A 24,655-nucleotide genomic window follows, 5' to 3' on the forward strand; every position below is an offset into this window, starting at 1 on the left:
GCTGGGCAAGGCAAAGGTGGCATTCGTAACTGTGGTGGCCAGGTTCCCAGGAGCGGCTACAGACCCGACACCCTCTTGCTGCTCCTGGCCCTAGTTATCTGATTCACAACACTGGCACAGCCTCCACTTTCTGCTGGCAGAGCAGATGCTGGGTCACTGCCCATCAGCTCATTGGCACAGTGGGTCATTCTGGAATTTCAGTAAAACTGGGCTTCCTGTGGAACCAGGTCTGCTCAGCCATCTCCTTTAGCAACAGCACCTGCCACAAATCCTACAGGCTTGGGCACTCTCCGTGTCTGAAAATAACCTGCTCTCACACCAGCTCTACAGGCCTTCTTGGTCTCAGCATTATAGTTACATGTGTTAATACAGGAAGAGGACTGGGACGCCTTTCTGGAACACTTTTCCAATCCCCTTCTCTGAGCAATGAGTATCTTTCCCCTTCCCCTGCAATCTGAACTAAAAATAACCTGCAACAGTCCAAAGTCCGCTTTCAGGTAGGTCTGTAAGGAGAGGAAGCAGTACAACAGGTTTTAAATATCTTTATGAGTAGATCATCTTATTTACATCAATACAGAATCACTTTACAGACAGTATAATCAGGAGGCAACAGGTGCTTTATTTTAGCAACTTAAGAAGGGAGGTACTAAGACAAATCCTGTTTAACTGGTCAATTCCTAGCACATGGGCTTGTTGGTAGTTGTAAAGTATTCAACTAAAAGCCTGGCTGTGGTAACCATGAAAGCACTCCTCACTAGCGCTAAACTCCAGCTGTATAGTGTAAACTAATTAATTTGTATTCTTACACCTATAGAAAATGAAAATGATTCTTAGAGGCTGATCATTTACATTCGCTTGTAACATCACCAATGTAAGAAAGCCCTTTCTCTGGAGACTAACAGGGCTCAGTCGTAACCTAACAACTGCCTGACGCAGTACCCTTTGTAAGAGCTGCTGTGAGATCTGTACTGGTTTAGAAACAGCAATGTTCTGCCTTGTTTTGCTACCTGTAGTTAACCTCAGAGAGGAAGGGAACAACAGTTGATGCACAGTGCAGATTCTAATCAGTATTGACTGTAGGAGAGGCTAATGAGACAAGGAAATCTATGCCCATCCTCACACCTTGTGGGGGACCACGTGTAATTACATGCCTTCACTATTATGCAATCTCAGCAGAAGTGAAATATCCCTCCTTTAAGAGGATGTATTACACAAGTCTAGAGCCAAGGCCTCTTCCTATCAGAATTTATTGTCCTGAAGACAGGATTATGGTCTCTGACAGCCTTCTAGGAAAGGATGCACCAAGCAGATCTAGCACTGAAGAATGGTGACCAAGGGGATGGACATGTGAAGACATTTGCATGTTGACTGAGTGGGAAGCCAGCTTGCTGAAAGCTCAGTACAGCACACAGCTTCGTTTTCCACTGGAAGCACAATTTTTATTTTACCCTTAAAATTTCCACCATGTTTGGCTCTACATTATAATGCAAGTTTTAATTCTTTAAATAGGGCCAGAAAAGTCCGAATAAGCTCCCAGCACCAGGACACCTAGAAATCTTACAGATTCCCTTTGTTACCATTTTCTAAAGCGACCGATTCCTCATGATCTGGTGATGGTTGGTGCCTCTGTGGTTCATGGTGTTGCTGGCTGACAGTGAGTTTGCTGCTAAGTGACATCCTTTCATTTCTAAAGCCCACAGTCAGAAGACAGAACGACTCCTCCTCCCCGGATGGAGGGATGATCTGTTGCTGCTTCCCGCTGTCTAGTTTCCAGTAGAACGTTTCCCTGGAGTTAAAGATGGGGAGAAGATTTATTTAGCATTTAGTGAACGACTCATGTCCAAGCCTAAGGACGTCATACAGCACTCAAAAGTTGTTGGCACATGCCTCAGTAATAGGAGGAAGTTCCCCGTTAGCTGTGATGACATTTCATTAGTCCCTGGGAACTGACATGGAAAGAATCTTACTCAGTGAGAAATGGGAGACAAACTCTGGGCCTCAGAGTCTGGGAATCCTCAGCTTGCACTGCAAGTTATCTGGAATCCAAGTATTCTTACCATGTGCACTGCTCCATCACGTTCACAAACAAGGTGTTTAAAATGTGTTTCTACTCAAAGCTGACTACAATGGCTTGGGGGGGCCCCAGGATTATTGTGCATCATGAATTTCTAGATCTAATCTGCTTAGTTTACAAGCAAAGAAATTCCCCTCGCACCAACTGCCAGCCCTGCAAACTCAGTCTGGAACGGAGAGTCAAACTAGGTTCCAACCTTGCACTCCTCACCAGTATTAAAGGTTCTACAGGCCCAACTGTGCCCCTCCTCCCCCCCGTGACACCTGCGCAATCCCCTTGCCTTCAACAGGCTTGCCAAGGTGTCACCAACAAACTTGGCAAGCCGCATTCTGTTCTACCTTGTGCATCAGCAGCAGAATGGTTTGCATCTCCTAGCTGTGCTAGCTGGCAGGATTAAAAGCACTAAGCTTGTTTTAGTTACGGTGAGCAGATCTTTCTCCGAATATACCCAGGGAGCAGATCTGTGGACTGAGGCGGGTCCTTTTCACTTTTCAGAGTAGAGCCATACTTTAAACAGATCTGTGCTGCACATCTGTTTAGTTAGCACCTACAATGCAATTTAGCCCTACACTGCTGGGTTCTGCTATTGCTTGGAGATAAATTAAGAGGACAAGGGTTTAATACTAATGGCTGGAAGGCCTGAGGCTAAGTGGAAATCAATGCAATTTCTTTGCTTCCTCTCCAATCTGCCTCCCAAGAAGAGATGCATGTTCTGCCTAATGTGAGGAAAGAACAATCAGGAAAGTACAAGAGGTTTCCTACCTCAGATGGAATATCAGGAGCTAAACATTTTCTTAAGTTTGGTAAGGAATCCCTCCTGGTTCTCCCCCGCCTCAGCCTCAGGCCTATCCTTGCCTGCGGACCTGCCACCTAGACACAAACAGCAGAGCTGCTATCAGGGTACATTTCTACCTGCGCCAAGCCCCATATATCTTTGAACAGCAGTCAGCAGCCTTGTTAAGGTTATGGAACTATTTTAGACAGTAAATTTGGGGCTTGTGAAGTGAAACACAATATGCCTGGCTTTCACCAGTGTTCAGGTGTGCAGATGCTATGTAAAAATCTCTGCAGAGATCTGCTACTAAGCATGAGCCACCTGCTTTTTCCTTCTTGGCATCTCTTGGTGGTGGCTTGTGAGAATACAATGAGACTAAGCACTATAATTTGCACTTGCAATCAAAGTGAAAGAAGTCTGGGCTCCAGAGGTGAAAGACAAGTGTATTAATCTAGAATATCACTGATCCCCTCCCCGCTTCCGAGCCCGCTGACATTCAAACACTCCAGATTTAAGAAGAGTTTATTATATGTCAATCAAGTTTCAAATGTGAACAGATATTAGCAGATAAGAGGCACAAAATCATTACCTAGTTCAACTTTTAGTACACCACCAGGCAACATGCCATGTGTGTCAGCACCAGGATGTAGTGTGAACGATCCTCTCTGACAGCATGCAAGCCACATGCAACACAGACTATCAGAACTCTGATCAACTCAAGGTTAGCTTCTCCAGCCACTAGTACAGCCTTCGGGGTCCAGCAATCTAAGTACATATTCTCTTTACATTGCTCTTCCTAGACTTGTGCACATCAACTCCCTGCATATAAGTTACAGATTGAGACAATTACTCTAGGATACAAAGTCTTCGCTGCATTTAAAACTGAACTGAATATACTTATTTGCTACTGCTTTCAAGTGTCCCTAATATTGATAATCTGAGTTGTTTCTGAAACACACTTGTGAAGGATACTCTTTAAAAGCACTCGAGTGGTCTCTCCTCTATCCACCTCTGATGTCAATCTAATGCATCCCTTGCCTCTGTTGGATACCCAGTTTCTTCCTAAATTTTTTGATAGTTGGGCCCCTTCTTCAGGAAAATGAGGCAAAGGCCTATCAATTTTATGTTTACATCTTCTGCACCCGTCATTTTGGAAAATATTGGTGTAGATCTTCGTAATAAGATCCTTCCTCCTCTTTCTCAAATGATTTGATGAGCAGCAAAACAAATAATTAGCAATGTTACTTTTAAAGTATTGACTGACATCTGAGTAAGCAGCCACTGAAATGGATGGGAGAGTTGACCCATCATTCAACCCATGTAGGGCTATCCTTTCAGGCTCTCTGCAACTCAGGCAGATGTTGCTGCCTCGTTGGTGTCCCACTAAGAGAGAAAGAGACTTAAATGAAAGAGAGACTGGAGAATTGTGTGTTTGTATTGCCATAGCACTCTGGAGCCCTAGCCAGGGACATAAATCCCACTAGACTTGGTGCCGTACAAACAGAACAAAAAGGACCGTTGCTGCCTCAAAGACTGTGTCTGGCTCACCAACTGGTCCCACCTGGTGCCTTCCCAAGGAGGCACCTCACACTTGGGGAAATCCTGGGGTACCCCATGTCATGCCTATAAAAGCACACTCCCCATTAGTAACTAATCGCAGACAGTATGCTATCATGTAACAGCCCAGATTTGGTGACGGACAAAACCATTACATGCCTGCCTTCCTCCCTCCCCAGGGCTGCACGCTCACTTGGCAGAGATGCTTTTCACTTTGTTATGTATTATATGGATTGCAGCAGCATCCAGAGGCCAAGGCACCACTGTACTAACTCTATACAGACACAGTACAAACCTAGTCCCTACGCAAGAGAGTTGTTATGTCTCAACGTACCTGACTCGTGTTCTAATGGACCCAAAAAAAACAGGCCCTGGCGTGTCTTCCTGCTCTAATATCTGCTGCCTGTGTTTTTATTCCTACTCTTCAGTTGACATGCAAAAGGAGCTAATTTTACATGCAGCCTCACTGAAAAAAATGCAAGATTTCAAGTGCTTAGTTTTTAAATGCAAGATCCTGTGACAGACAGCAATTAACTGCCAAATCCCCAGCAGACATTATTGAATTAAGTAACTTTGGGGTCCACTGTATGAAATGAATGGTTTACGTATTATCTTGGGTTATGATTGTACGTAACCTCTTGAGAGGGAGACGAATTCAAGTTCCCCACCACCCAAGCCTTTTGAAACTCTGTCCTGCTGATTACCTGTTCCCAGAGTCAAAAGATCAAAGGCCCAAGCTGTATAAAGGAAAGACTGAACTATTCCTAGGGGTACTAGTTCTGAGCTGAAGCCTTATGAACTTGTAACCACACAAAAACCCCTGGGGGTTTGAAGGACTGACTCCCACCCGACCCCTAGGCTGGAGCTGGTCTTTGATAAGCTTTTTAGCACATCTATAGGTTCTTGTACTGTTGTAATCTGTTTTCTCTTTGATGTTTTCATTTTAATGTGCTTGCTTAGAAAGCACTGTGTGGTAACTTGTGACTGCAGGCAATTACACTGTTCACAGCCTTCGGAGAGAATGCAAAGCACAGACGCTGGCCTGGTTATCCAGTCTGGTTACTGGGAGTATCAGTGTAGGCAGGAAACTGTGCAGCCTGGACAAACCCCGGTCAGTAAGGAGTGAGGTGTGTGGTGACCCAGAAGCCTGAGTGCATGTGCCCTTGGTGGACGACCATATAGAGGGAATACAGATGCAGTTGCCCTGAAGTGTGACGGACACTACCAAAAATAAAGAACAATTACCCAAGTATCAGAGACAAGGCTCACTATTCAAATGGATTACTGTACTATACAATAAATAAGGGGAGGGAAAGTTCAGCTAGAGGAAGGGGAGGAAAAATCAGCTACTGGATATATCCTTAGGGAACCAACCATGTGCATTTGGAGGGACCCAACTCACTGAACCTGCATTCTCTCCTCCATCAGTGTGCAGATCAATAGGAGATATCAGTATCTTAAGCAGGGAGGATAAAAACCACACAGTGTAGGGAACTTCCTAAATTTTGCATGCGTTAAGTCACTGGGATTGTTTTTATTTAAGATATGCTTTGTTTGCTACACTGTGAGGCATCCAAAATTTTGAACAAGAGGTGACATATAAATGGAAAGATTGCCACTAAAAGCAAACACACTGCAGTGCTGCTGACAAAAGAACATGATCTATGGGAAGGAAAGAAATGTGTATTGGTGGTCTTCTCTGTTATCTGCCATTTCATCAGAGGGTCTATAACACATCCCTTCAGGCGAAAGCTGTATTAAATCATACCTGGAATGTTCATTTGTCTGGTGCAACACACTGAAAGGAGAACTGCAGCAGGAAAAAATAGGTTTGTGCTCCCTTACAAAGTATAAGGAATACCTGAAAAGTGTTTTTTATGTTACTGACATGTAGACCCTCTTTTTATGGCAGACCATAAAGAACATTACAAGTACCAAGGGACAGAAATCTGAACAATGGAGGTTGGAAGGAATTTTATGTGAGACTGTTTAAAAATGGAGGGTTTCGTTTGTTAATATCCATTAACTCAAATGTCTGCCTAACAGCTAGAAAAAAGGTCTTGGTAAAAGATTTCCCACCACCACTCTTGCAATTGAGGGCTGAAGGTTTCTCTGCATGGGAAAGTTTTATCAGGAAGAGGGAACGTGTGAATTGAAATAGATAGCTATACCAGTATATATGTCTGTGTGGACACACTTGTTCCGGCATAAGTGGCTTTATTTCAGTTAATCTTAAACCCCTTCCAAAAAGGGACAAAAAAACACCAAAAAAAGCACTCATACCTGAATAAGAGTGTCCGAACCAGGAGTTACACCAATATATATGGTTTAACTGTGCTGTTAGAATTATATTAGTATAACTGATACAACTTTCCCCACATAGGCAAGCCTGAGAAAGTTTCCACCCCAGTTCTCTGGCCCTTTGAGAACTGCCTTCAGCAAAAACAAAGGAGACCAGTCTGGCTATATCTGCTATTTCTATAGTAAAAAATGAGCAGAAAAATTTGTGAAATCCTTTTCAGGCCTTCTTTACACATCATAAATTGGCCAACAAAGAAAGAGCACCTTTGTTTGCAGTCCACCTTTAAAGTTTACTCCAGAATTCAGAGTCTTGACTGATGCAGTGGTAGCAAAACACACCCCTGCAGTGAAATTCCCCTCAGATGTACTATACTCAACTGTATCTGCTTCCTGTGAGTGAGAACACCCTTTTGGTATAGTGTGTTTAGAAACACTGCTAGGAAGATTAGACCACAGAGTGGATAAAAATCACGATAAAAAAACAGATTTTTCCAATTTAAATTCAGGTTTATATTGCTAGTTCTTTATTTCCTTCCCATTTTTCAGTCTTAACTTGCTAAAGTGGATGTTTTATACTTGTTTCCCTAGTTTCTTAATTGTAACATTTCAGATTTTTTTTTTCCCACTAAGAAGTCTCACGTCAAATGCTCATCCATGCTGGAAAAGGCAAGTCAAGGGCGTCATTAACATGCTTATTGGGAGAACACCACAAACTCAAACAAAATGAATAAGCCAATAACCTATGCCCCCTTCCAATATCCGGAGCTTCCACAAATCAAGCTGAAATGCCTCACCAGCCTCTCCTCCCTCAGAGTTTGCTGGGAGAAATCATAGGACTCTGTTGCTAAGTCACTTAGGAGCTTTTGAAAATCTCACCCTCACGTACCTAACTTTAGGCTCCTATTTTTGAAAAAATATGGCCTGTGAATAAAAAATTGTGAACGTCTTCAATGTACTAAAAATCTGAACAACTTTTAGTTTGCTGTTAACACTGAAACAATTTTGATTTGAAATGAGATTTTATACCACTAACAAAGTTCTAAATAAAAATACAACTTCAGCTGCTGATGCTGCAAACAGTTACGCATGGATTTTCTTTCAGCACATGGGGAGTTCCAGTGAAGTATATCCGATTATCCATGTGAGTAAATTTATGTAGCTGCTTAAGTGTTTGCAGGAACAGGCCTTAATTTTCAATGTTTTGCACCTACAGCAGTTTTGTAAAATTCAAAGAAGATACCCTATCCATAGTGGCATTTTTTTAAAATTTAGTTCCTTATACATTTTAATCTACAGCTGAAACACCACAAATGTACAGGTTAGTTTAACAAAGGCTCAATCTGATTTAAATCAATGTGCTGCTTTTTTTTTATTTTAAATTATCAAATTAGGATTTATATCCATGATTTAAATTGCTCCACCCTGATAGACAGGGCAGACTGGCAAGTCCCGCACACACCAAAGAGTCTTCTGTTGAGAATTGCCTGTGTGTACAAAAGGCAGCTTAAAAGGTTGAGTTTCACAGAGTAAACTTTCCACTCATTTAGTTTTAAAAAGTGACTCAAATCAGAACTATTGGGATAATGCAAAGTAACGAAAGCACCAAGAACATTTTCAAGACACTTATCCTATGCAGACATTCTGGGCCCAATCCTACACCTCTTAAAGGCACTGACAAAATTCCCTTCAATGGAAGCAAGATTGGGCCCTGCATCACCACTCAAAAAGGAATGAAAAGGAATTTCAAATCCACCAGGAGAATGCACCATGGCTGTGGTGGAATGAAATGTTATAACGGAAATGAAAAGCTCACTGCAAAATTCGGTTGTATTATAGGAGCATCTTAAGATAATGGTGCTCTCCACTCATGTCACCAGTTCATATCTATATGCACAGTAAATACTAAGGAGAGAGGGAAAGACTAATGATTTCTGGCAAGAGGCTACTGCTTCCCACTTACCGTACTAAACCCTACTAGTGCCACGCTAGTAACAGCTACCTTTATAATAGACAAAACACATGGCAGCCTCACACAAGGTGAAAAAAGGCTTACGCATACACAACCAGCTCCAAAAGCTACCGTAGGCCTAGTCCCTCCTCTGTAACCACAGGAAGCATTCCCCACAGCCAGTCACCAGAAAAGCAGTAATGTACATCACACTCAGCTTACCAGTAGATGTATTTGTGACTCCGTTCACTGTCCCTTCCACATCCACCTCATCCTCAGCATAGCTCATCATTAAGGCTCGCTGGCGATCTGTCAGCCTCCTGCAGGTCAGGTCAGAGTACACGTTAAGTATAGATACATTTGCAGCCTAAACTCAACTTCCCACCAAGTAGCAAACAAAAGGGATGCCACCTGACAATGCACAGCTAATACAACTGTATATAACTATAACCCTAACCCTTCAGAATCCCAATGACCAACTTAAAATGAGCATCTGAGAAAGGAATACGCCCTGCTAAAGGAATGCTCTAGGGAACAGGAAAGATCCTAGTCACTACATTTCATCAGACTGCAAAAGAGTTAGCCAAACATTTTAAAGGGTTAAAACTAAGACGACAAACTGAAAGCTATATCAGAATGTCATGTTGGCAGAGGAGCACTCAAGAAATAGCATTCACAATTGAGTGCATGATACAAACATAGGAGACTTTCCAAGCTTTAAAGTTTACCTTGCAACAAGCTTATGAGGGTGGCTTAGAGGTCTAGGCAGCCAGCCCTAAAGCTCCTTAGAAAAGCCTACAAGGTTGACTCATCTGTCTTAGATATACATAAACTGTTCCATACAGTCAGGGCCAGTGTATACTGAGAGTATGCAGCCTCAAGGAGAGTCACATAATTGCAGTTTTTTAAAAAAATTTTAATTGCCACAATTATGTTTCAGGTTTTGGGTAGTTTTTTTTTAAATCATGTCTCTCTAATCCTTATGGTTAAGATAAGCTTCAAAATGTGAGGAAAGTGTAAACCAGGGTATTGGTGTGTTAATCTGCAAGTAGCCTGAAACAACTCCAAGAGATGTCATCTTACTAGGAGTCTCAATATATTTGTAATAAGTCTAATGACAGTTTATATTACCAACATTAGCTTTTGCTACTGATCATTCTAGCTAGCAGAATCAAGCAAGTGCAGCCATCCTTCATTGTTGGAAGCACAGCAATGGCAGATACTGGGGAGGGGTACAGTGAAGTACAGAGCTAGTTGCTAACGAAGGCTACTGGAAATAAGAAATTCCAACTTCCTTCTCCTCTAATGTAAAGTCATCTCAAATCCTGCCCCAAATGGGGAAAGAAACAGGAGATGCATCTGCTACTGAGCATCAAAAACATCAACTGCCTTGTGGGCATCAAAACCTAAAGCCACATATGCCACAGAGCCCTGACTACCAAAAGCCCTCCCTACACATCATTAACTGGTTGTGAAAAACCTCCAGCTTCCACAGAGCACCTGTACAGCGCTACTTAAAAAAAAAAAAAAATAATCAGTGGCAAATTGAGAATCTGGGGGCAACGAACAAAATAAAAATGAATAGAACGAGGGTTTCTGTATTGATTTGTAAGATTGGGGTCTGTGCCACATAAATCCAGGGATGCTGCTGCATTGTTCAGGTCTAAAGCCCTGTCTACATTAGGAGCACTTTGTGTGTGTAGGAATATCATCGACAAAGCACTCCTAGCATGGACACAGATATAATGGTAAAGCTGTGCTTTGTACTGAGACAGTAAAACCATCCCCATGAGTGAAATCAGCTACACTTGTAAAAGCGCAGTTTTGCTGGCATACTGTGTCCGCACTACAGACCTCCAACAGCATAATTATATCAGTCCAGAACTGCAACCATGATGGACATAGCTATGCTGGCAGAAGTCTGCTCTCTAGACGTAGCCTAATATGCCACACAGGACAGTGCCTTGCATACAGATTTGTATATTTGGAGTGGCAGAGTGTTTTTGGTTGAGACATCCATATCACCCAAAGCAATCAGGATGTTAGAGTAAAGATCTCATAGCATGGTAATTTAAGCTATACACTAATCAGTACAGTTCTTTGTATAAAAGGAAAAACATTCAGTGCAACAAGAGATACAGTAAAATAGAAGTTGGTTTATTCATTACATTATCTAGAGCTCAAAGCATAAGTTGATAAAGTAGTGAAGATCTTTCACATGAATCCCTCCTGACAACACATTTTGCACAAGTTTACAGATTTCTACATGACACCTCCAAATCGTAGTAGACCTTCTACTTACTTAGGAACTCTGATCTTTATATGAATGTAGTGGTCTCCATAACCATAACTGTTAACTCTGGAAATGCCTTTCCCACTCATTCGAATCCTCTGGTCTGCTTGAATACCAGGCGGTATCTGCGAATAAAAAGACTCCATATGTTTATTGTTGCTCTGCAGTACCAAGGTGACAGCATGGAAACCTATAAATAGAGGCCTACTTAAATCACAGAGAACTCACACATTTTTTGCAGGTTTGTCACAGCATAAATGGCAAATTTCATGGATGTGTTCATATCATGACACCCTTCCTTCTGTGTTGCTGCTCGCAGCAGTGCTATCTTCAGATCTGGGCACCTGACCAGCAGCCACCACCGCTCTCCAGCCACCCATATCTGAAGGCAGTGCAGAAGTAAGAGTGGCAATACTACCCCACTTCTCCCCTTCCCACAAGAGGCTTGAGACACCCCCACTTTTGGGTTAGGGCCCCCAGTTTGAGAAACACTGTGTACTTTTGTATAGTTCTACCCTATAGTATAGTATCCAGTATAGTATAGGGGAAAAGTACACAAAAGACCAGTTTTCACGATCCATGATGCATTTTTCACAGCCGGGAATGTGGTAGAGCCCTACCTATAAATTATTCATTATTTCTCCTGCAGACTGAAGTAAGGGCGGAGGGATTCATTTCTATGTTTAAATAATGAGGTAGTGCTCAGATATTACTTAGTAGTAATGAAAAAGCATTCAATAATGGGAATTAAAGTGAACAACCTACTAAGGACAGGTGTAATTAAGGACTGACCTGAACAAGTGCTTTGCTGGTACAGCTATATCACTATACCATACCGGCAAAGCACTCTTAGATGCAGCTTATACTGGCAAAAGCTCAGTTTTGCTACTGTAACTGGGTCTACATTAGGGGCTTCTGCTGCAGACATCACACCCCTGACTGACACAGCTATGTCAGCAAAAGTTTGAAGTGTAGACCCTGCCTAAACCTAGTCTAGTTTATTACTTATCACGGAGCCCTGCTGCAGTGTGGTCTAGTCCTTATAGCAGAGGACAGTCAAGACTCTTGAGTTTTATCCCCAACATGGCTGTTAACTTATTGCGACATCATGTGCTAGTCAACCTCTGAACCTCACTTCTCCAATGAATAGAGCAGTTAATTCTTAAATCGCACAGCCCCAATGAGTGAAACACCACCTCCTTGAATAAAGTGCTATGTAAATGCAAAATCTAACAGCAAGTGTGCCTGTCGGCTGGTAGGATGATAGAGCAGAAACAAGACACAGGAACAGGCAGGAGAGAATCATATATACACAAAACCTGGTTAGCAGCATTAGCCAAAAGGAGTGTCAAGGATTTTTCCAGCCTGGGGATCAATCCAGCCCTCAGAGAGCCTGACCTTCCCAAAGATCTGTCTTTTCAGCAGATCCCATAGCCCTTTGAACACTTATGCAGAGGCAGAGGAAAGGGAAGTGGGAGTTATCCCTTGCAAATGGGGAGCCAAGCAGAAAGCCTGCAACATGACAGTCAGTACTCAAGAGGTCTAGGACTAGAACTGCAAGTTCTTGATATCTGTAGCCATAGGAAAATTGCCGTGTTTTCTCACTCTTCTTGAAAACAAAGAATGGCCTCTTATTTTTCCAAGTTAAATTATCTCCTAGCTCTTTCACCCATTACCACATACCGTGATATTGATGGTCTCATATAGACCCTGAGTTCTGGCTGTACCTCCAAGAACTGCCTGTGCTATCGAGATAAAGAGGTCTGAGTGTATATCTGCTCCATCTCTTCTGAACATGGGGCTTTTCTGAACCTAAAAGCAAATAGTTCAAGAGTAATGAGCACAGGTCATGTCTGTACAGTACATGTATCATTCCCAGAGAAAATACTAGGTTAAATTGTTATAAGCTGATATCAATAATTTTAGGAAAAGTCTTACTAAAAATTACACAGCAGGAAATCCCAAATTAAAGTTATTCTGTGAAACTCACCACAAATACCTCAGGCACTAAATATTAATAGTTAGCGCACACCGCTCCTCTGAAGAGCAACACTAAAAATGGCATTAAGAAATCCACATTTCCTGTTTCAATGAATTTGCCCCAATTTTTCAGTTTACAAGAAAAAAATTAACTGCTAGGGCTGCACATGCAGCCTAAGGTCTGAGAGTGCCACTGTGCGCTCTTTACTGTATGTCAATCACAGCACGCAACAATTCTTTGGAGGGTAGAAAAGAGATTGTATTCAGTTCATAAGACAATGGAATGGCAGACGGGAAGGAAGCAACCTCAGTATTTCATAGTACCTCTCTGGCAGTTTTGATGGCTGCATTTCAAAGGGTCTGGAAAGGTTATTAAATCCTTCATGAGGGGAATATAAGCAAAAATGGAGGAAGAGATCGGTGTTATTGAAGAGGCCCTCAATTTAATTGTCAGAAGAGAATTAAATCCTTTCAAACACTAGGGTCTATAATTTTACCCTTGACAGAGACATGCTACAGAAGATGTACATGGGTACAGGACTATCTGCAAAGAACATGTAAGTCAGAAGTGAACTCACATTTTTAAAGAGAGGACATTTTAACTTCTAGATTCAGCACCTCAAAAATACATTCCTGCAGTCTCTTTATTCAGAACATCTGCGTCAGCATCAGCTGGTACTGTACTAGTACATTACTTTCAGAAATTCCAATTACCAGAGAGTTCGTAAGTTCCTCATGGAGCCTGTATGTTACAGACTGTACCCTAGGACCAACCTCCCTCTATGTAGCAGTGCATTGCTGTTCTATGAACAGACTAAATAATATTTCATCACTTGCTACAGAGCAGGTCTGTCGCAATCCCAGAAAACTGGAATGGCTAAAGTCACTTCAGCTAGGCGAGATGACCCTCTAGCCCAGTTCCCATGTTTACACTGAAAGGAGACAAGCTACTGGCATACTCCCCTTCCTTGACTGAAGACGACCCAATGTAAGCAGCGTACAGTCAGTTGACATACATACCCTGAATGTAATGAAAATTTCTTTCTTTCCTACGGGCATCCGAACAGTCTGTCCATCCTCCACACCTGCAATCAGAACAAGAACACAAATATTACACTATCTGTCTGATATTATGTTCTACACCTTCTCTCTCAAAGCACCTACAGCCTTCCTATTCTAAGCCAATGCCTCAACACCTACAACTCCTCAAGTGGGTGTCACCACAGCAAGACTTCCAGCATCCACCAAGAACCATCCATGGATTTACCGGCAGAAACTATAAAGGCAGCAGCAGTGTAACTCATGTTCTCCAGAGGCATGTCAGACAAACTCTGGGAGCTGTGGTCAAGGAGTGGGATGTCAACAGGTGTTTGTATCCTGGGATGCACTCATTCTAGTGCCAAGCACAACTGCACCACTAGGCAGCTCATTAATTCAATTCAAATTGAATTAATCTGTATTTTTCCCTTCAATGAGAGTGAATTCAGTGCTGGTGAAAAGTAAACGATTGAGAAGCAATGGAGACTGACATACTATGTTTATCCGCAAAGTCTTGCAAAGGTAGAGACAGGGGAGTTCTTTCAACACTCATTCAATATTCTTTATTGAGATTGACAATTGGGATGGTGCTTATTGTCAACTAGAACAACATTTTCAAAAACACCTATGTATATGTCAGTGAAACTCTCACACACAAGGAGGGAGAGGTAGTACCAATTTCTGTTGGTAAGAGAGAGAAGCTTTCAAGCTTACACAGCTGAAGAAGAGCTCTGTGTAAGCTTCTCTCTCACTAACAAAAGATAAAACAACGAGAGTCCTGTGGCACCTTAAAGACTAACAAATTTATCTGGGCATAAGCTTTCGTGGGCAGAAACCCACTTTGTCGGATGCATGAAGTGGAAACTTCAGCTTGGTAGATGTATATACACATGCAAGGATGGATGAGTTACACCACACTGAGGAGGGCAATTGTTAAGGAGGTAAATTCAATCAGGATGGATAAGGCCATTCACAACAGTTGATGAGAAGGTGTGAATGCCAAAGGAGAATGTTATTTTTTGTAGTGGATCAGCCACTCCCAGGCTTGGTCTACACTTACCTCGGCGATTCAGCAGCAGTCGACAGGAGTTATGTAAAGTATGCAAAGAACTTGAGTAACTCCCATCGACTTCTGTGCTTCTCTTCTGCGCGCAGTCTTCACTGCACTGTGCTGATGCAGTGCTGCGCCAATTGAGGAGGTGGTTTTAGTACGTCAACTTCTGGATCAACTGAGGGGGTCTTCACTGACCGCTCAGTCGATCCAGATAAGTCGATCTGATGGCGGCGACTTTGCCACCATCAGTGTAGACATAGCCCCAGTCTCTATTCAGACCTAGTCAAGTTTGCATATGAGTTCCAGCTCAGCAGTTTCACGCAAGAATTTGTTTTGGAAGTTTTTTGGTTTTTTTTTGTTTAAGTATGGCAACTTTCAAGTCTGTTACTGAGTGTCCAGGGAGATTGAAGTGCTCTCCTACTGGTTTTTGAATGTTGCCATTCCTGATGTCTGATTTGTGTCCATTTATTCTTTTATGTAGAGACAGTCCGGTTTGGTCAATGTACATGGCAGAGGGGCATTGTTGGCACATGATGGCATATAACAGATTAGTAGACATGCAGGTGAACGAGCTCCTGATGGTGTGGCTGATGTGGTTAGGACTTATGATGGGGTTGGTCCCGGGGCCAGTTTTGTTAATATCTTCATTAATGATCTGGAGGATGGGGTGGATTGCACCCTCAGCAAGTTTGCGGATGACACTAAGCTGGGGAGAGTGGGGGAGTGGTAGATATGCTGGAGGGAAGGGATAGGCTACAGAGTGACCTCCTAGACAAATTGGAGGATTGGGCCAAAAGAAATCTGATGAGGTTCAACAAGGACAAGAGCAGAGTCCTGCATTTAGGATAGAAGAATCCCATGCATTGCTACCGACTGGGGACTGACTAGCTAAGCAACAGTTCTGCAGAAAAGGACCTGGGAGTTACAGTGGACAAGAAACTGGAAGAGAGTCAGTGTGCCCATGTTGCCAAGACTAATGGCATATGAATGATTTGATAGCAGCCCTCAACTATCTGAAGGGGGGTTCCAGGGAGGATGGAGCTAGGCTGTTCTCAGTTGTGGCAGATGACAGAACAAGGAGCAATGGTCTCAAGTTGCAGTGGGGGAGGTCTCGGTTAGATATTAGGAAAACTTTTTCACTAGGAGGGTGTTGAAGCACTGAAATGGGTTACCTAGGGAGGTGGTGGAAACTCCATCCTTAGAGGTTTTTAAGGCCCAGTTTGACAAAGCCCTGGCTGGGATGATTTAGTTGGGGTTGGTCCTAATTTGAGCAGGGGGGCAGACTAGATGACCTTCTGAGATACCTTCCATCCCTAATCTTCTATGATTGTATGATTCTAAGTGTTTTTGAAAATTTTACCTTTAGACATTTGTCTTCTGGGAAATAGAGTGAAACCCAGAAATTCATTTTACTAAGCCAAATAGCCATGAGATGGTAATTGTTTTCAGCTATCACTATCCTGAAGCTGTCACCCATAGAAGAAAAGATCTGTATCTTATTACTAATCCTTTGAGCCACCTAGCCATCAGTGCTCTTTATTCTTAAAACAGATTTGATACAGACAAATTTCTCCATGTTGCTCTGAGCTTTGACTCCCCAGGGACCAAACATTCTCTAGAACCAGATACATGCTCAGCTGAGTTTCACATAGGAAGAGATACAAGGCCAACGTCCAAATACAGGCACTGACCTGCTGGTACAGGGACCATCACATTCTTCTTCTGTTTGGTTTGCCCTGAGCCTCGACACAACACACACGGTGATGTCATTACAGAACCACGACCTCCACATCGCCGGCATGTAGAACGCATCACAAAAGGGCCTGTATTTATTGTTTCCTAGGAAAAGAAGAAAGAGGAAGGATTAGAGGAATCCTTTGCTAGTGCACAAGTATTATTCATTTCTGTAAGACATCCCTAACTGGTAAATCCAATCCCTGTTAAGTCAATGGTCCAACATACATACAGCATGACCTGTTCCAAGGAAACTTATTTCTATCTTACTGTGGGATATGGGTAACAGCAGTGGGTCAAAATATGGCTTGAGGAGCTAAATTAGATGCCTCAACCACATCTAACCCACCAAGAAATGTCAGTCTTCTTTTGCTTCCAGACTGCCAGCTAAAGGAGCTCATGCTGTCAGTAACAGCATCCAGGTGTCAGAGAAAGTGGGTGAGAGAACGAAGCATTGAGAAAAGATCGGGGAAAGAGAGGCCCTCAGATTGGAGGGGCTGATTCTCCACTGCTTTGCACCATCTGGAGTAATGAGTACCTGTGAAGAGTGGGTACAAATACTCCATTCTGGTGTAGGCCCACAATGCACAAGCATAAATTACTACTTAATATGCAAGGCAAAGGAGAAGCAGGCCGAAAAATCTCTTCTTTAGTGAAAGATACCACCACTCTAACAGCTTAAAGTGGATAGAGTCCCTGGTCAATCAGAAGTTGTGTGCTAACAGAAGTCCTAACTTAACTGTGACCTCTTTCCAATATCATTCATATACAACCCCAATAGCCTATTCAGTCAATTTCCTGTTCTGTAAAAGGTGCAGTTTAGGATACAAAGCACAGTCTTATGTGGAAAGGCTGCACCTTATTTCATTAGTATACTTTGACTGCAAGAGCCTGGAGAGTTTTCACTTCAAGAATTCAGTTGCAATTCAGTCACTGGAGCTAGGAAAACCATCTGATTCCAATCCAAGAAGCCAATGTGTATCTCCACACAGCCTTAAAAATCCATTTCATAAATAAGCCAAAATCTCTAATTCTCCTACCAAGCCTTATCCTTGTAATGAGCAGGCAGATGCCAATCTGCAACAAAGCCCTAAATATGATATAATTACTGAAAGCGCAACACTGAATACATGAATGCAGCAAACTATACAGATTAACAGTGCCTCAAAATGCAAAGGAAAGATTGTGTGAACCCTGCTGTTCGTAAATTACAAGTATGATTCAGCAGAAAAAAAACTAATCAGCAAGGTCTCTCAAAAGATAAAGTTTATAGTAAAGTAAGGTAACATTCAAAAACCAAGAACAAAAAACTGCCCCCAGATTGGAGATCAATTCCGTTTTAGGACCTCTGGATGTGAAACAGCTTTTCCAAATGGGTGGTTACCCCACCCTACCTCTCCTCCCCTCAGTGTCCCAAGCAATTAATAATATTCCTTCCTCTGAACACCTGTGCAAGAATTATCTGGACTTAACACCTTGTTCACAGGTGACTAGAAAGCCATGTGATGGTGCTGGATGCTATTTTAAGTTTTGGGGACAAAAGCAAGAATTGGTTAGGAATAAAATTCAATTTACCGAATATATTTAATCCTCATCACAGTTTTTCCAATTTTTTTTTTTGGAGATCACTATTAATAAATAAAGCAACGAATGAGTTCCTCAGAATACAGGGAATGGAGGTACAAGCCTCTTTTACCTCTGGAGCACTGGCTTGGCTTTGGCACACAGAGACCGAAAGTTATTTACATTTGCTGGTGGTCGATGTGAAAAAGTAATACTCAGGTTTCAGTCATAAGGACAAATATCCACATCAGACATTCTACTTCAGGGGTGGTGAACCTCCGGCTCGCGAAAGAATTTAATCCGGCCCGCGGGCGGGCGAGCGGGAAGTGCGCGCCGCCGAAACCCTGCCGCCGTCTGCCCATTTTCGGCGGCGGCGGGCGCTCGGAGGTGGTTACTGGTCCACTGCACCCCGCGGACACTGTAAAACCGCGCCGCTGAAAAGACGGAAACGGCGGCGGCATTTCGGCGGCGGGGGGGTGGAGTCGGCGGCGGCGCGGTTCCGTGGGGGGTCGGGCAGTTCCCGCCGCCGAAACCCTGCCGCCGTTTGCGCCTTTTCGGCGGCGGCGGGGGGAATTCGGCGGCGGAATCGGCGAATTGGCCCGCGAATGCAGGTAGCAATATCAAAATGGCCCTTGGCAGGGAAAAGGTTCCCCACCCCTGTTCTACTTGGTCCAGTTGTTGTGAATTTTGGGAGGGGTGGGGGGGTGTGTCATGGAGACTGAACTATCCTGTCAACCTTAGAGGTAATTCCTCAAGAACTATAGCACACAGGGAAACACAGCATGGAAAAAGCTTGCACTGACATTGCCCAAGTGGCCCCTGTTCTGTGGATCAGGGTTTCTCGTTCTCCAAGGCTGCTGAATTGGCCCTTTTTAGCAGTACACGTTTATATACACAGAAACTGAGATAAAGCCTACATGTAATCACTTCCTTATTTGCTGAGGATTTGAGGAAGGCATTTTAGAATAAGGAAAAAATAATTTGTCTTGAAAAGAATGTCAAAGAACATTTGAAAACCAGGGTTACACTCTAAAAGAGCACTTACCATGCCAGTGCCATTGCAGTAGTGACAGTGCTGCACTTTGGTACCAGGCTCATTCCCCTTGCCATCACACCGCTGACAAGAGTCATTGATATTCACCACAATCTCCTTGTTAACACCTTTTGCAGCTTGACTGAATGTCAACTCCATGATGTACTAGATAAGAGAAAGAAATGGAATTGCAGCTATCATCGATATCTTGATAGGCCAAAAGTAAACTGAAATCACTGTACTTAAAAGCCCCAGTGGTCTCCACTCAGACTGTGATTGGAACACCATTTAAAACGCTAAAAGACAGACATAGTACTGGAGAAGGAGGGAGCCCACCTAACTCATTAGCCATTTATATTCAGAAATTCTCAGATTTCAGTTTAGGAAGCAGTAACTTCATTATATGCACCTAGAGGCTAAGGTGTTTGTAACATGACGAATACGTGTATTATCCTTACCTCTTGTGGCTGGTCGAAGACAGTCTGAAAATCTCCAAAAGAGGACCCTGAAAACTCCCCAAAGATTTTCCTGAAAAGATCCTCTGGGTCAATGGTGGGACCACCACCCCAATACTGACGTCCAGCACCCGCTGAGCCAGTGTCAAAGCCAGCTGTACCATAAGTATCATATTGTTTTCGCTTCACCTCATCACTTAACACCTAGGGAGGAGGAAAGCACAGTATTATCAGGACTCGCGGAACTGGAGACGCCTGGCTAACACTAGATTGAGTGCTTAGACATCTGCTCATTCTGAGGTCAATCAGAGGTTAAATCCATCACCAGCAAAATAATGGAAATGACTGCAGAAGCCCCACTTCAACTCCTTTGTGTTAGCACAGCTACATTCCTTCAGTAATGACAGAAGGTGAGATGAATACCATGGAAGGAAAGCACGCTCAGTTTCTCTCATGCATATGGATGGCACAGCTAAGCTCATCACAAGTTTGTGATGCTTCCAAATAAGCACAATAGTTATAGGCAAAGTGATCAGATGCTCTGGGAGTTTCTTTAATACTATTTGAAGGTAAGCAAACATGACTTTCAATGGTATATTTTAGTTTGTGAAAGACTAGTGGGATGGGAGCTAGCAACTGAAATAAGCCTGACAGTCAAGATGAGTAAAGTTGGGGGGAGGGAGGGAGACAGAGCAGGGTTCTACTAATCCCCCATCCTCAAAAGGCCAATTATTGATGTCACTTATGATCTCTGTCCTTTTATTGACAAACAGGTCCCCTCCAGTACTCAGCTTTCCAATCACTAACACCTGCAATCAGTCAATTTTGTATTGAGGATCAGTGCAATGGCCCATAAAAATACCTAGAATAAATCAGTCAGGTATTCTGGCTAGTTCTATTACTGAAGAATATTCAAAACATTTTTGACTCAGACATATTCAAGCCTAGAAAACAATACTCAGTTACCAGTGAAGTAATGTCAGTTATTTTACAGAAATGTTGAGATGAGGGGAGGTATAATTTTTCTAGGCTGTAGTTGTTTTTCCCTCCCTACCACAATATGTAACCAAGTACACATCAGTCACATTACCTCATAGGCTTCTGCTAGCTGAGAGAACTTCTCCTTAGCTTTAGGATCATCCTTATTTGTGTCAGGATGGTATTTCTTGGCAAGCTAAGCAAAAAAATGAACATTAGAAATGGGAGGGAATTAAGTCCATTGTTAGCACTGTTATTTAGTATATCTTACATGCCAGGGGAAAAAAAACATTAGCCAGACTCTAGCATTCAACGTTTGCATTTTAGAGGAGATCAAAAGCATTTCCTAAGTAATTCTCTCTCCATATCATTCCCATATGAGGGACATAAAAAAAGCAGTTGCCTGGTATATCGTTATACAAGTCTCTCACTAATGGTACTGCAAAAGCTTTTCCACATAAGCATAGGTGTGGACTGATTACCTATCTTGTACATACAGGTGAGAACACCTCTTTTCTTCAAGAAGATCCTAGACATATGCAATAATGACAGAGATTAATGGCAGTTATAATCTTAATGCTGATAAGACGGAAAATTTGCTTCCAGAAGGTTTCTAACAGGTGAGGGGGAACCATGTGGGATTTTTTTTAACAGTCCATCAAGAAAAGACTCTTCCCTCCAGCCAGCATACCAACCAAAAATAATCATACGATATTTCACAAATGCTTAAGAGTTTTATATCATTTTACCCTCCTCTGAAGCAACGGGCATTGGCCACTGCCCAACATAATATAATGGACTAGATGGACCATTCCTCTGAATCTGCTTGGCTACACTTACGTTCCTTTGAACATACCCCTGCCCCCTTTCTGCCATGAAGAAAAGTGTCTTTAGCATAAGAGTTCTTTTTGGAGTTTTGATTCAAGTGCATTACAGATCAGAATAAGATAAATGGGTCATAATGCCATCTCCTCAACACCACCATCACCATCAAAGGTGAGTTTCAAACCACAGAGACACCATTTTTTTGTTTTTCTTTGGCATACATGCCTGGTAATAGGCTTTCTTAATCTCCTTTTGGCTGGCATTTCGAGGCACTCCCAAAATCTGATAATAATCTTCTTTGGTGTAGTATGGGGAACTGGTATGAAATGAGGCAGCACATATTAAAGGAGAGCATTTAGTTCCTAAGAAAAATCAGAAAAAAAGAGTCAGGAAGAATTGTAACAGAACACATGCTTCTCCACTGTCTTCCCAAGACTGTTTCCCATCAATCACAGCCTACTATTCTATACTGAGGATCAAGCCAGCTGTATTGTAGAACTGCACAGGAGACATCTGGCCACCTCAGCTGTAAGAGGTAAATAAGATGCTGATTTATTAAAATATCATTTAATTAAAAACAGACCTTCCATGTTACTGAACTGCATTAACAAATGTGCAGTAAAAGATGTTACTGAACCGATGACGATTCCAAGACATACTGAAATTTAGACTAAGGGCTTGTTTTCACGTCTTCATGTCCAGCATTGCAGTGGTGCAGCTGCACTAGTGTTGTTGCATCGCTGCAGCACTTTAGTGAAGAGACTACTATGCTGATAGGAAAGCTTCTCTCATCAGCATAGTGAATCCTCCTCTGCAAGAGGCAGTAGCTATGTCGACGGAAGAAACTCTCCTGTTGATACAAAGCTGTCTACACGGAGGGTTAGGTTGATATAAGTATGTCGCTCAGACCTCTGAGCAACACAGTTATACCGATACAGGTCTGTAGCATAGACCTGTACTAAGTCTTTAGAATAGTAATGGCTGGTAGCAACAGCTACTCAGTCAATAGCAACAGCTTCGTCACATGGATGTTTCTGCAATTCCAAAACAGGAGGAAAGGTAGTTTGTGTGACTGTGTATGGGAGACGTATCCCAATAGCTACTTAACAGATGGTTCACCTGATAAAAAAAAAATTGAGAACCCACAACCTACATACTTCTACTAAGCCCAACAGCAGGGTATCTAGACACCAATGATGAGAAGTGTCTTAGTGTTGTTCAAGTAAGGATCAACTTCTCTGATGCTCCCTCCTTGAAGGAGTCTTAATTCCATTAATCTTCATAGGAGATCTAGGGAAAGGAAGAAAACTTTCCGGACATTTGTGTCTGCTTCTATTAAGAGAACCTGCACTGCGTTTTAAGATAAGCAAGATATAAACTCATCCTGCTCTCCTATAAAAGATAATTCCATTGGCCGGGCTCCTCTACCTGACTCCTGAGAGCTCTAACCTGAACTACGCCGTCACATCATCTGCTTCATAGGCTGATGAGAAAGGTAGTCCACAAGACAGTCAGACTGAAGGCAACACAGGTATTTGAGGATAACCAAGGCCTGCAAAACGATCTGGAACTGAATGAGAGCTGGTGCAAAGCATAAGTGCAATTGGCTCTCATGTATTCCACTCAGATATGGACAACTGCACGCAGGACCTATGGAAGCTTCTGCATGACTCCTACAATAAAGCAGGTTACAGTAGTGCACTCCAGAGGCATGAGAAGATTGTGCTTCTCCCATTCAGACAATCTTCTTGCCAGTTGGAAATAGAGAAACACGGGACCTACGGAAGCTTCCACATGACTCCCACAGTACAACAGGTTACAGTAGTGCACCCCAGAGGCACGGATCACCGCTATAAGATTGTCTGAATGGGACAAGCACAATCTTCTTGCCAGCTGGAAACCAAGTAACATTTCTGGTCACTATTGCAATTTGGGTATCTATATACATCATGCAGCACAGGACACACTGTGTGCCTCTTCAACAGGCTGTGGGCCTGCAGCGAGATTGTTTTAGCTTCTCCTAAGGGAGAACTATTTTATCCTCAAGCTAAAACAGTTGCCTTCCACCTGATTTCCAAATGAGAAGATGAGTGTTAAGACAAGCTGGAAGCAGAGTCCTCCCTTACTGCGGCTGGACCAGCTCTATGGAATTTGTAGCACTGTAAGATGCAGCGAGTTGCCAGACTCGGCATGAACGTGAAAGCTGGCGAGCGCGGCACAATGGCCAGCTTTGCCCTCACCGGAGAGAGAAACAAGTCTGCTTCCCTTATTATAAAGCTAATAACTCCACCCTTACACCCCACAGAATACAGCCCGGGGGCCAAGGTGACGGGCATCCCACAATCCATGTGTAAGGCATAGATGTGTCCCAGCGTTCCCCAGGAGAGCATCACGACAGGGCCCTGAGATCGCCCCCCACCCCGGCACCCAGACATGGGACCCTTCTTCCCCCAACACCTCCCACCTGCACCCAACATTGCCGGGCACCTAAAAACCCCGTTCTGTGCGACACCCCCGGGGCAGGGGCCCCCCACCTACCCCCGGCCCGGGCCCCCCAGGCACGGAGCCACCTCGTCCCCCGTCCTCGCCCCCTTTACGATTCCCTCCACTCACCCCTGGCCCCGCCCCCCGACACAGCCCCGTCGTCGACTCCCCTCCCCCCATTAACCCGAGATCCCGCCACGGCCCGCCCCCTCTCACCCGCGGGGCTGACCCCGGCGCCCCATGTCAGGAGGCGGCTCCCCGGCCCGGCGCGGGGCGGGAAGGCGGCGGGGGCCGCGCTCAGCCGCCGGCCCAGCCATACCACCAGCAGCCGCACATCCCCGCCCAGGCCCCGGCTCTTGCCGGCCGCCGCACTCAGCCAGCGTGAGGAGCACCTGGCCGCCATCTTGGGCCGTCGCAGCACACAGCGGCTGCGCAGCCCGGCCGGCCAAAGGGCGCGAATTGCGCAGGCGTATGCCCGAGCCGCACGGGGGCATTGCGCGTGCGCAATAGCCCCCTGCCCCCGAGAGAGCCTCGCGTTTTATTGCGCATGCGTTGACGCTACC

General features: G+C 43.6%; 1 protein-coding gene across 2 annotated transcripts; it reads right to left on the minus strand.

Moving 5' to 3' along the window:
• Window positions 1-526: 526 nt before the first annotated feature.
• DNAJA3 (DnaJ heat shock protein family (Hsp40) member A3) lies at window positions 527-24,500 on the minus strand. Of its 2 annotated transcripts, XM_067551107.1 has the most exons (12): window positions 24,309-24,500; window positions 21,834-21,970; window positions 20,896-20,979; window positions 19,809-20,009; window positions 19,363-19,515; window positions 16,712-16,859; window positions 13,949-14,013; window positions 12,632-12,760; window positions 10,958-11,073; window positions 8,878-8,975; window positions 2,837-2,944; window positions 527-1,786 (listed from the first exon to the last, which is right to left on the minus strand). In XM_067551107.1, the coding sequence occupies exons 1-11, from the start codon at window positions 24,493-24,495 to the stop codon at window positions 2,850-2,852; spliced, it is 1,413 nt and encodes a 470-aa protein (XP_067407208.1). In that variant the 5' UTR covers window positions 24,496-24,500; the 3' UTR covers window positions 527-1,786; window positions 2,837-2,849. The 2 variants fall into 2 exon arrangements, with proteins under 2 accessions (XP_067407208.1, XP_067407209.1); XM_067551108.1 differs by lacking the exon at window positions 2,837-2,944.
• Between the last annotated feature and the right edge of the window lie 155 nt (window positions 24,501-24,655).

The sequence above is a fragment of the Emydura macquarii genome, unplaced genomic scaffold (genome assembly GCF_026122565.2).
Source record: "Emydura macquarii macquarii isolate MOO-44397 ecotype Brisbane River unplaced genomic scaffold, CSIRO-AGI_Emac_v2 contig_1348, whole genome shotgun sequence".
Taxonomy (NCBI): domain Eukaryota; kingdom Metazoa; phylum Chordata; order Testudines; family Chelidae; genus Emydura; species Emydura macquarii.

Excerpts from the sequence above, each read along its gene's own strand:
- DNAJA3 (XM_067551107.1), bottom strand. The coding sequence starts at position 24,495 with ATGGCGGCCAGGTGCTCCTCACGCTGGCTGAGTGCGGCGGCCGGCAAG. Across the intron at positions 21,971-24,308 it reads CGCCGGGGTCAGCCCCGCGG|GAACTAAATGCTCTCCTTTA; the intron begins GTGAGAGGGGGC and ends GATTTTTCTTAG. Across the intron at positions 16,860-19,362 it reads ACTGCAATGGCACTGGCATG|GAAACAATAAATACAGGCCC; the intron begins GTAAGTGCTCTT and ends TTCTTTTCCTAG.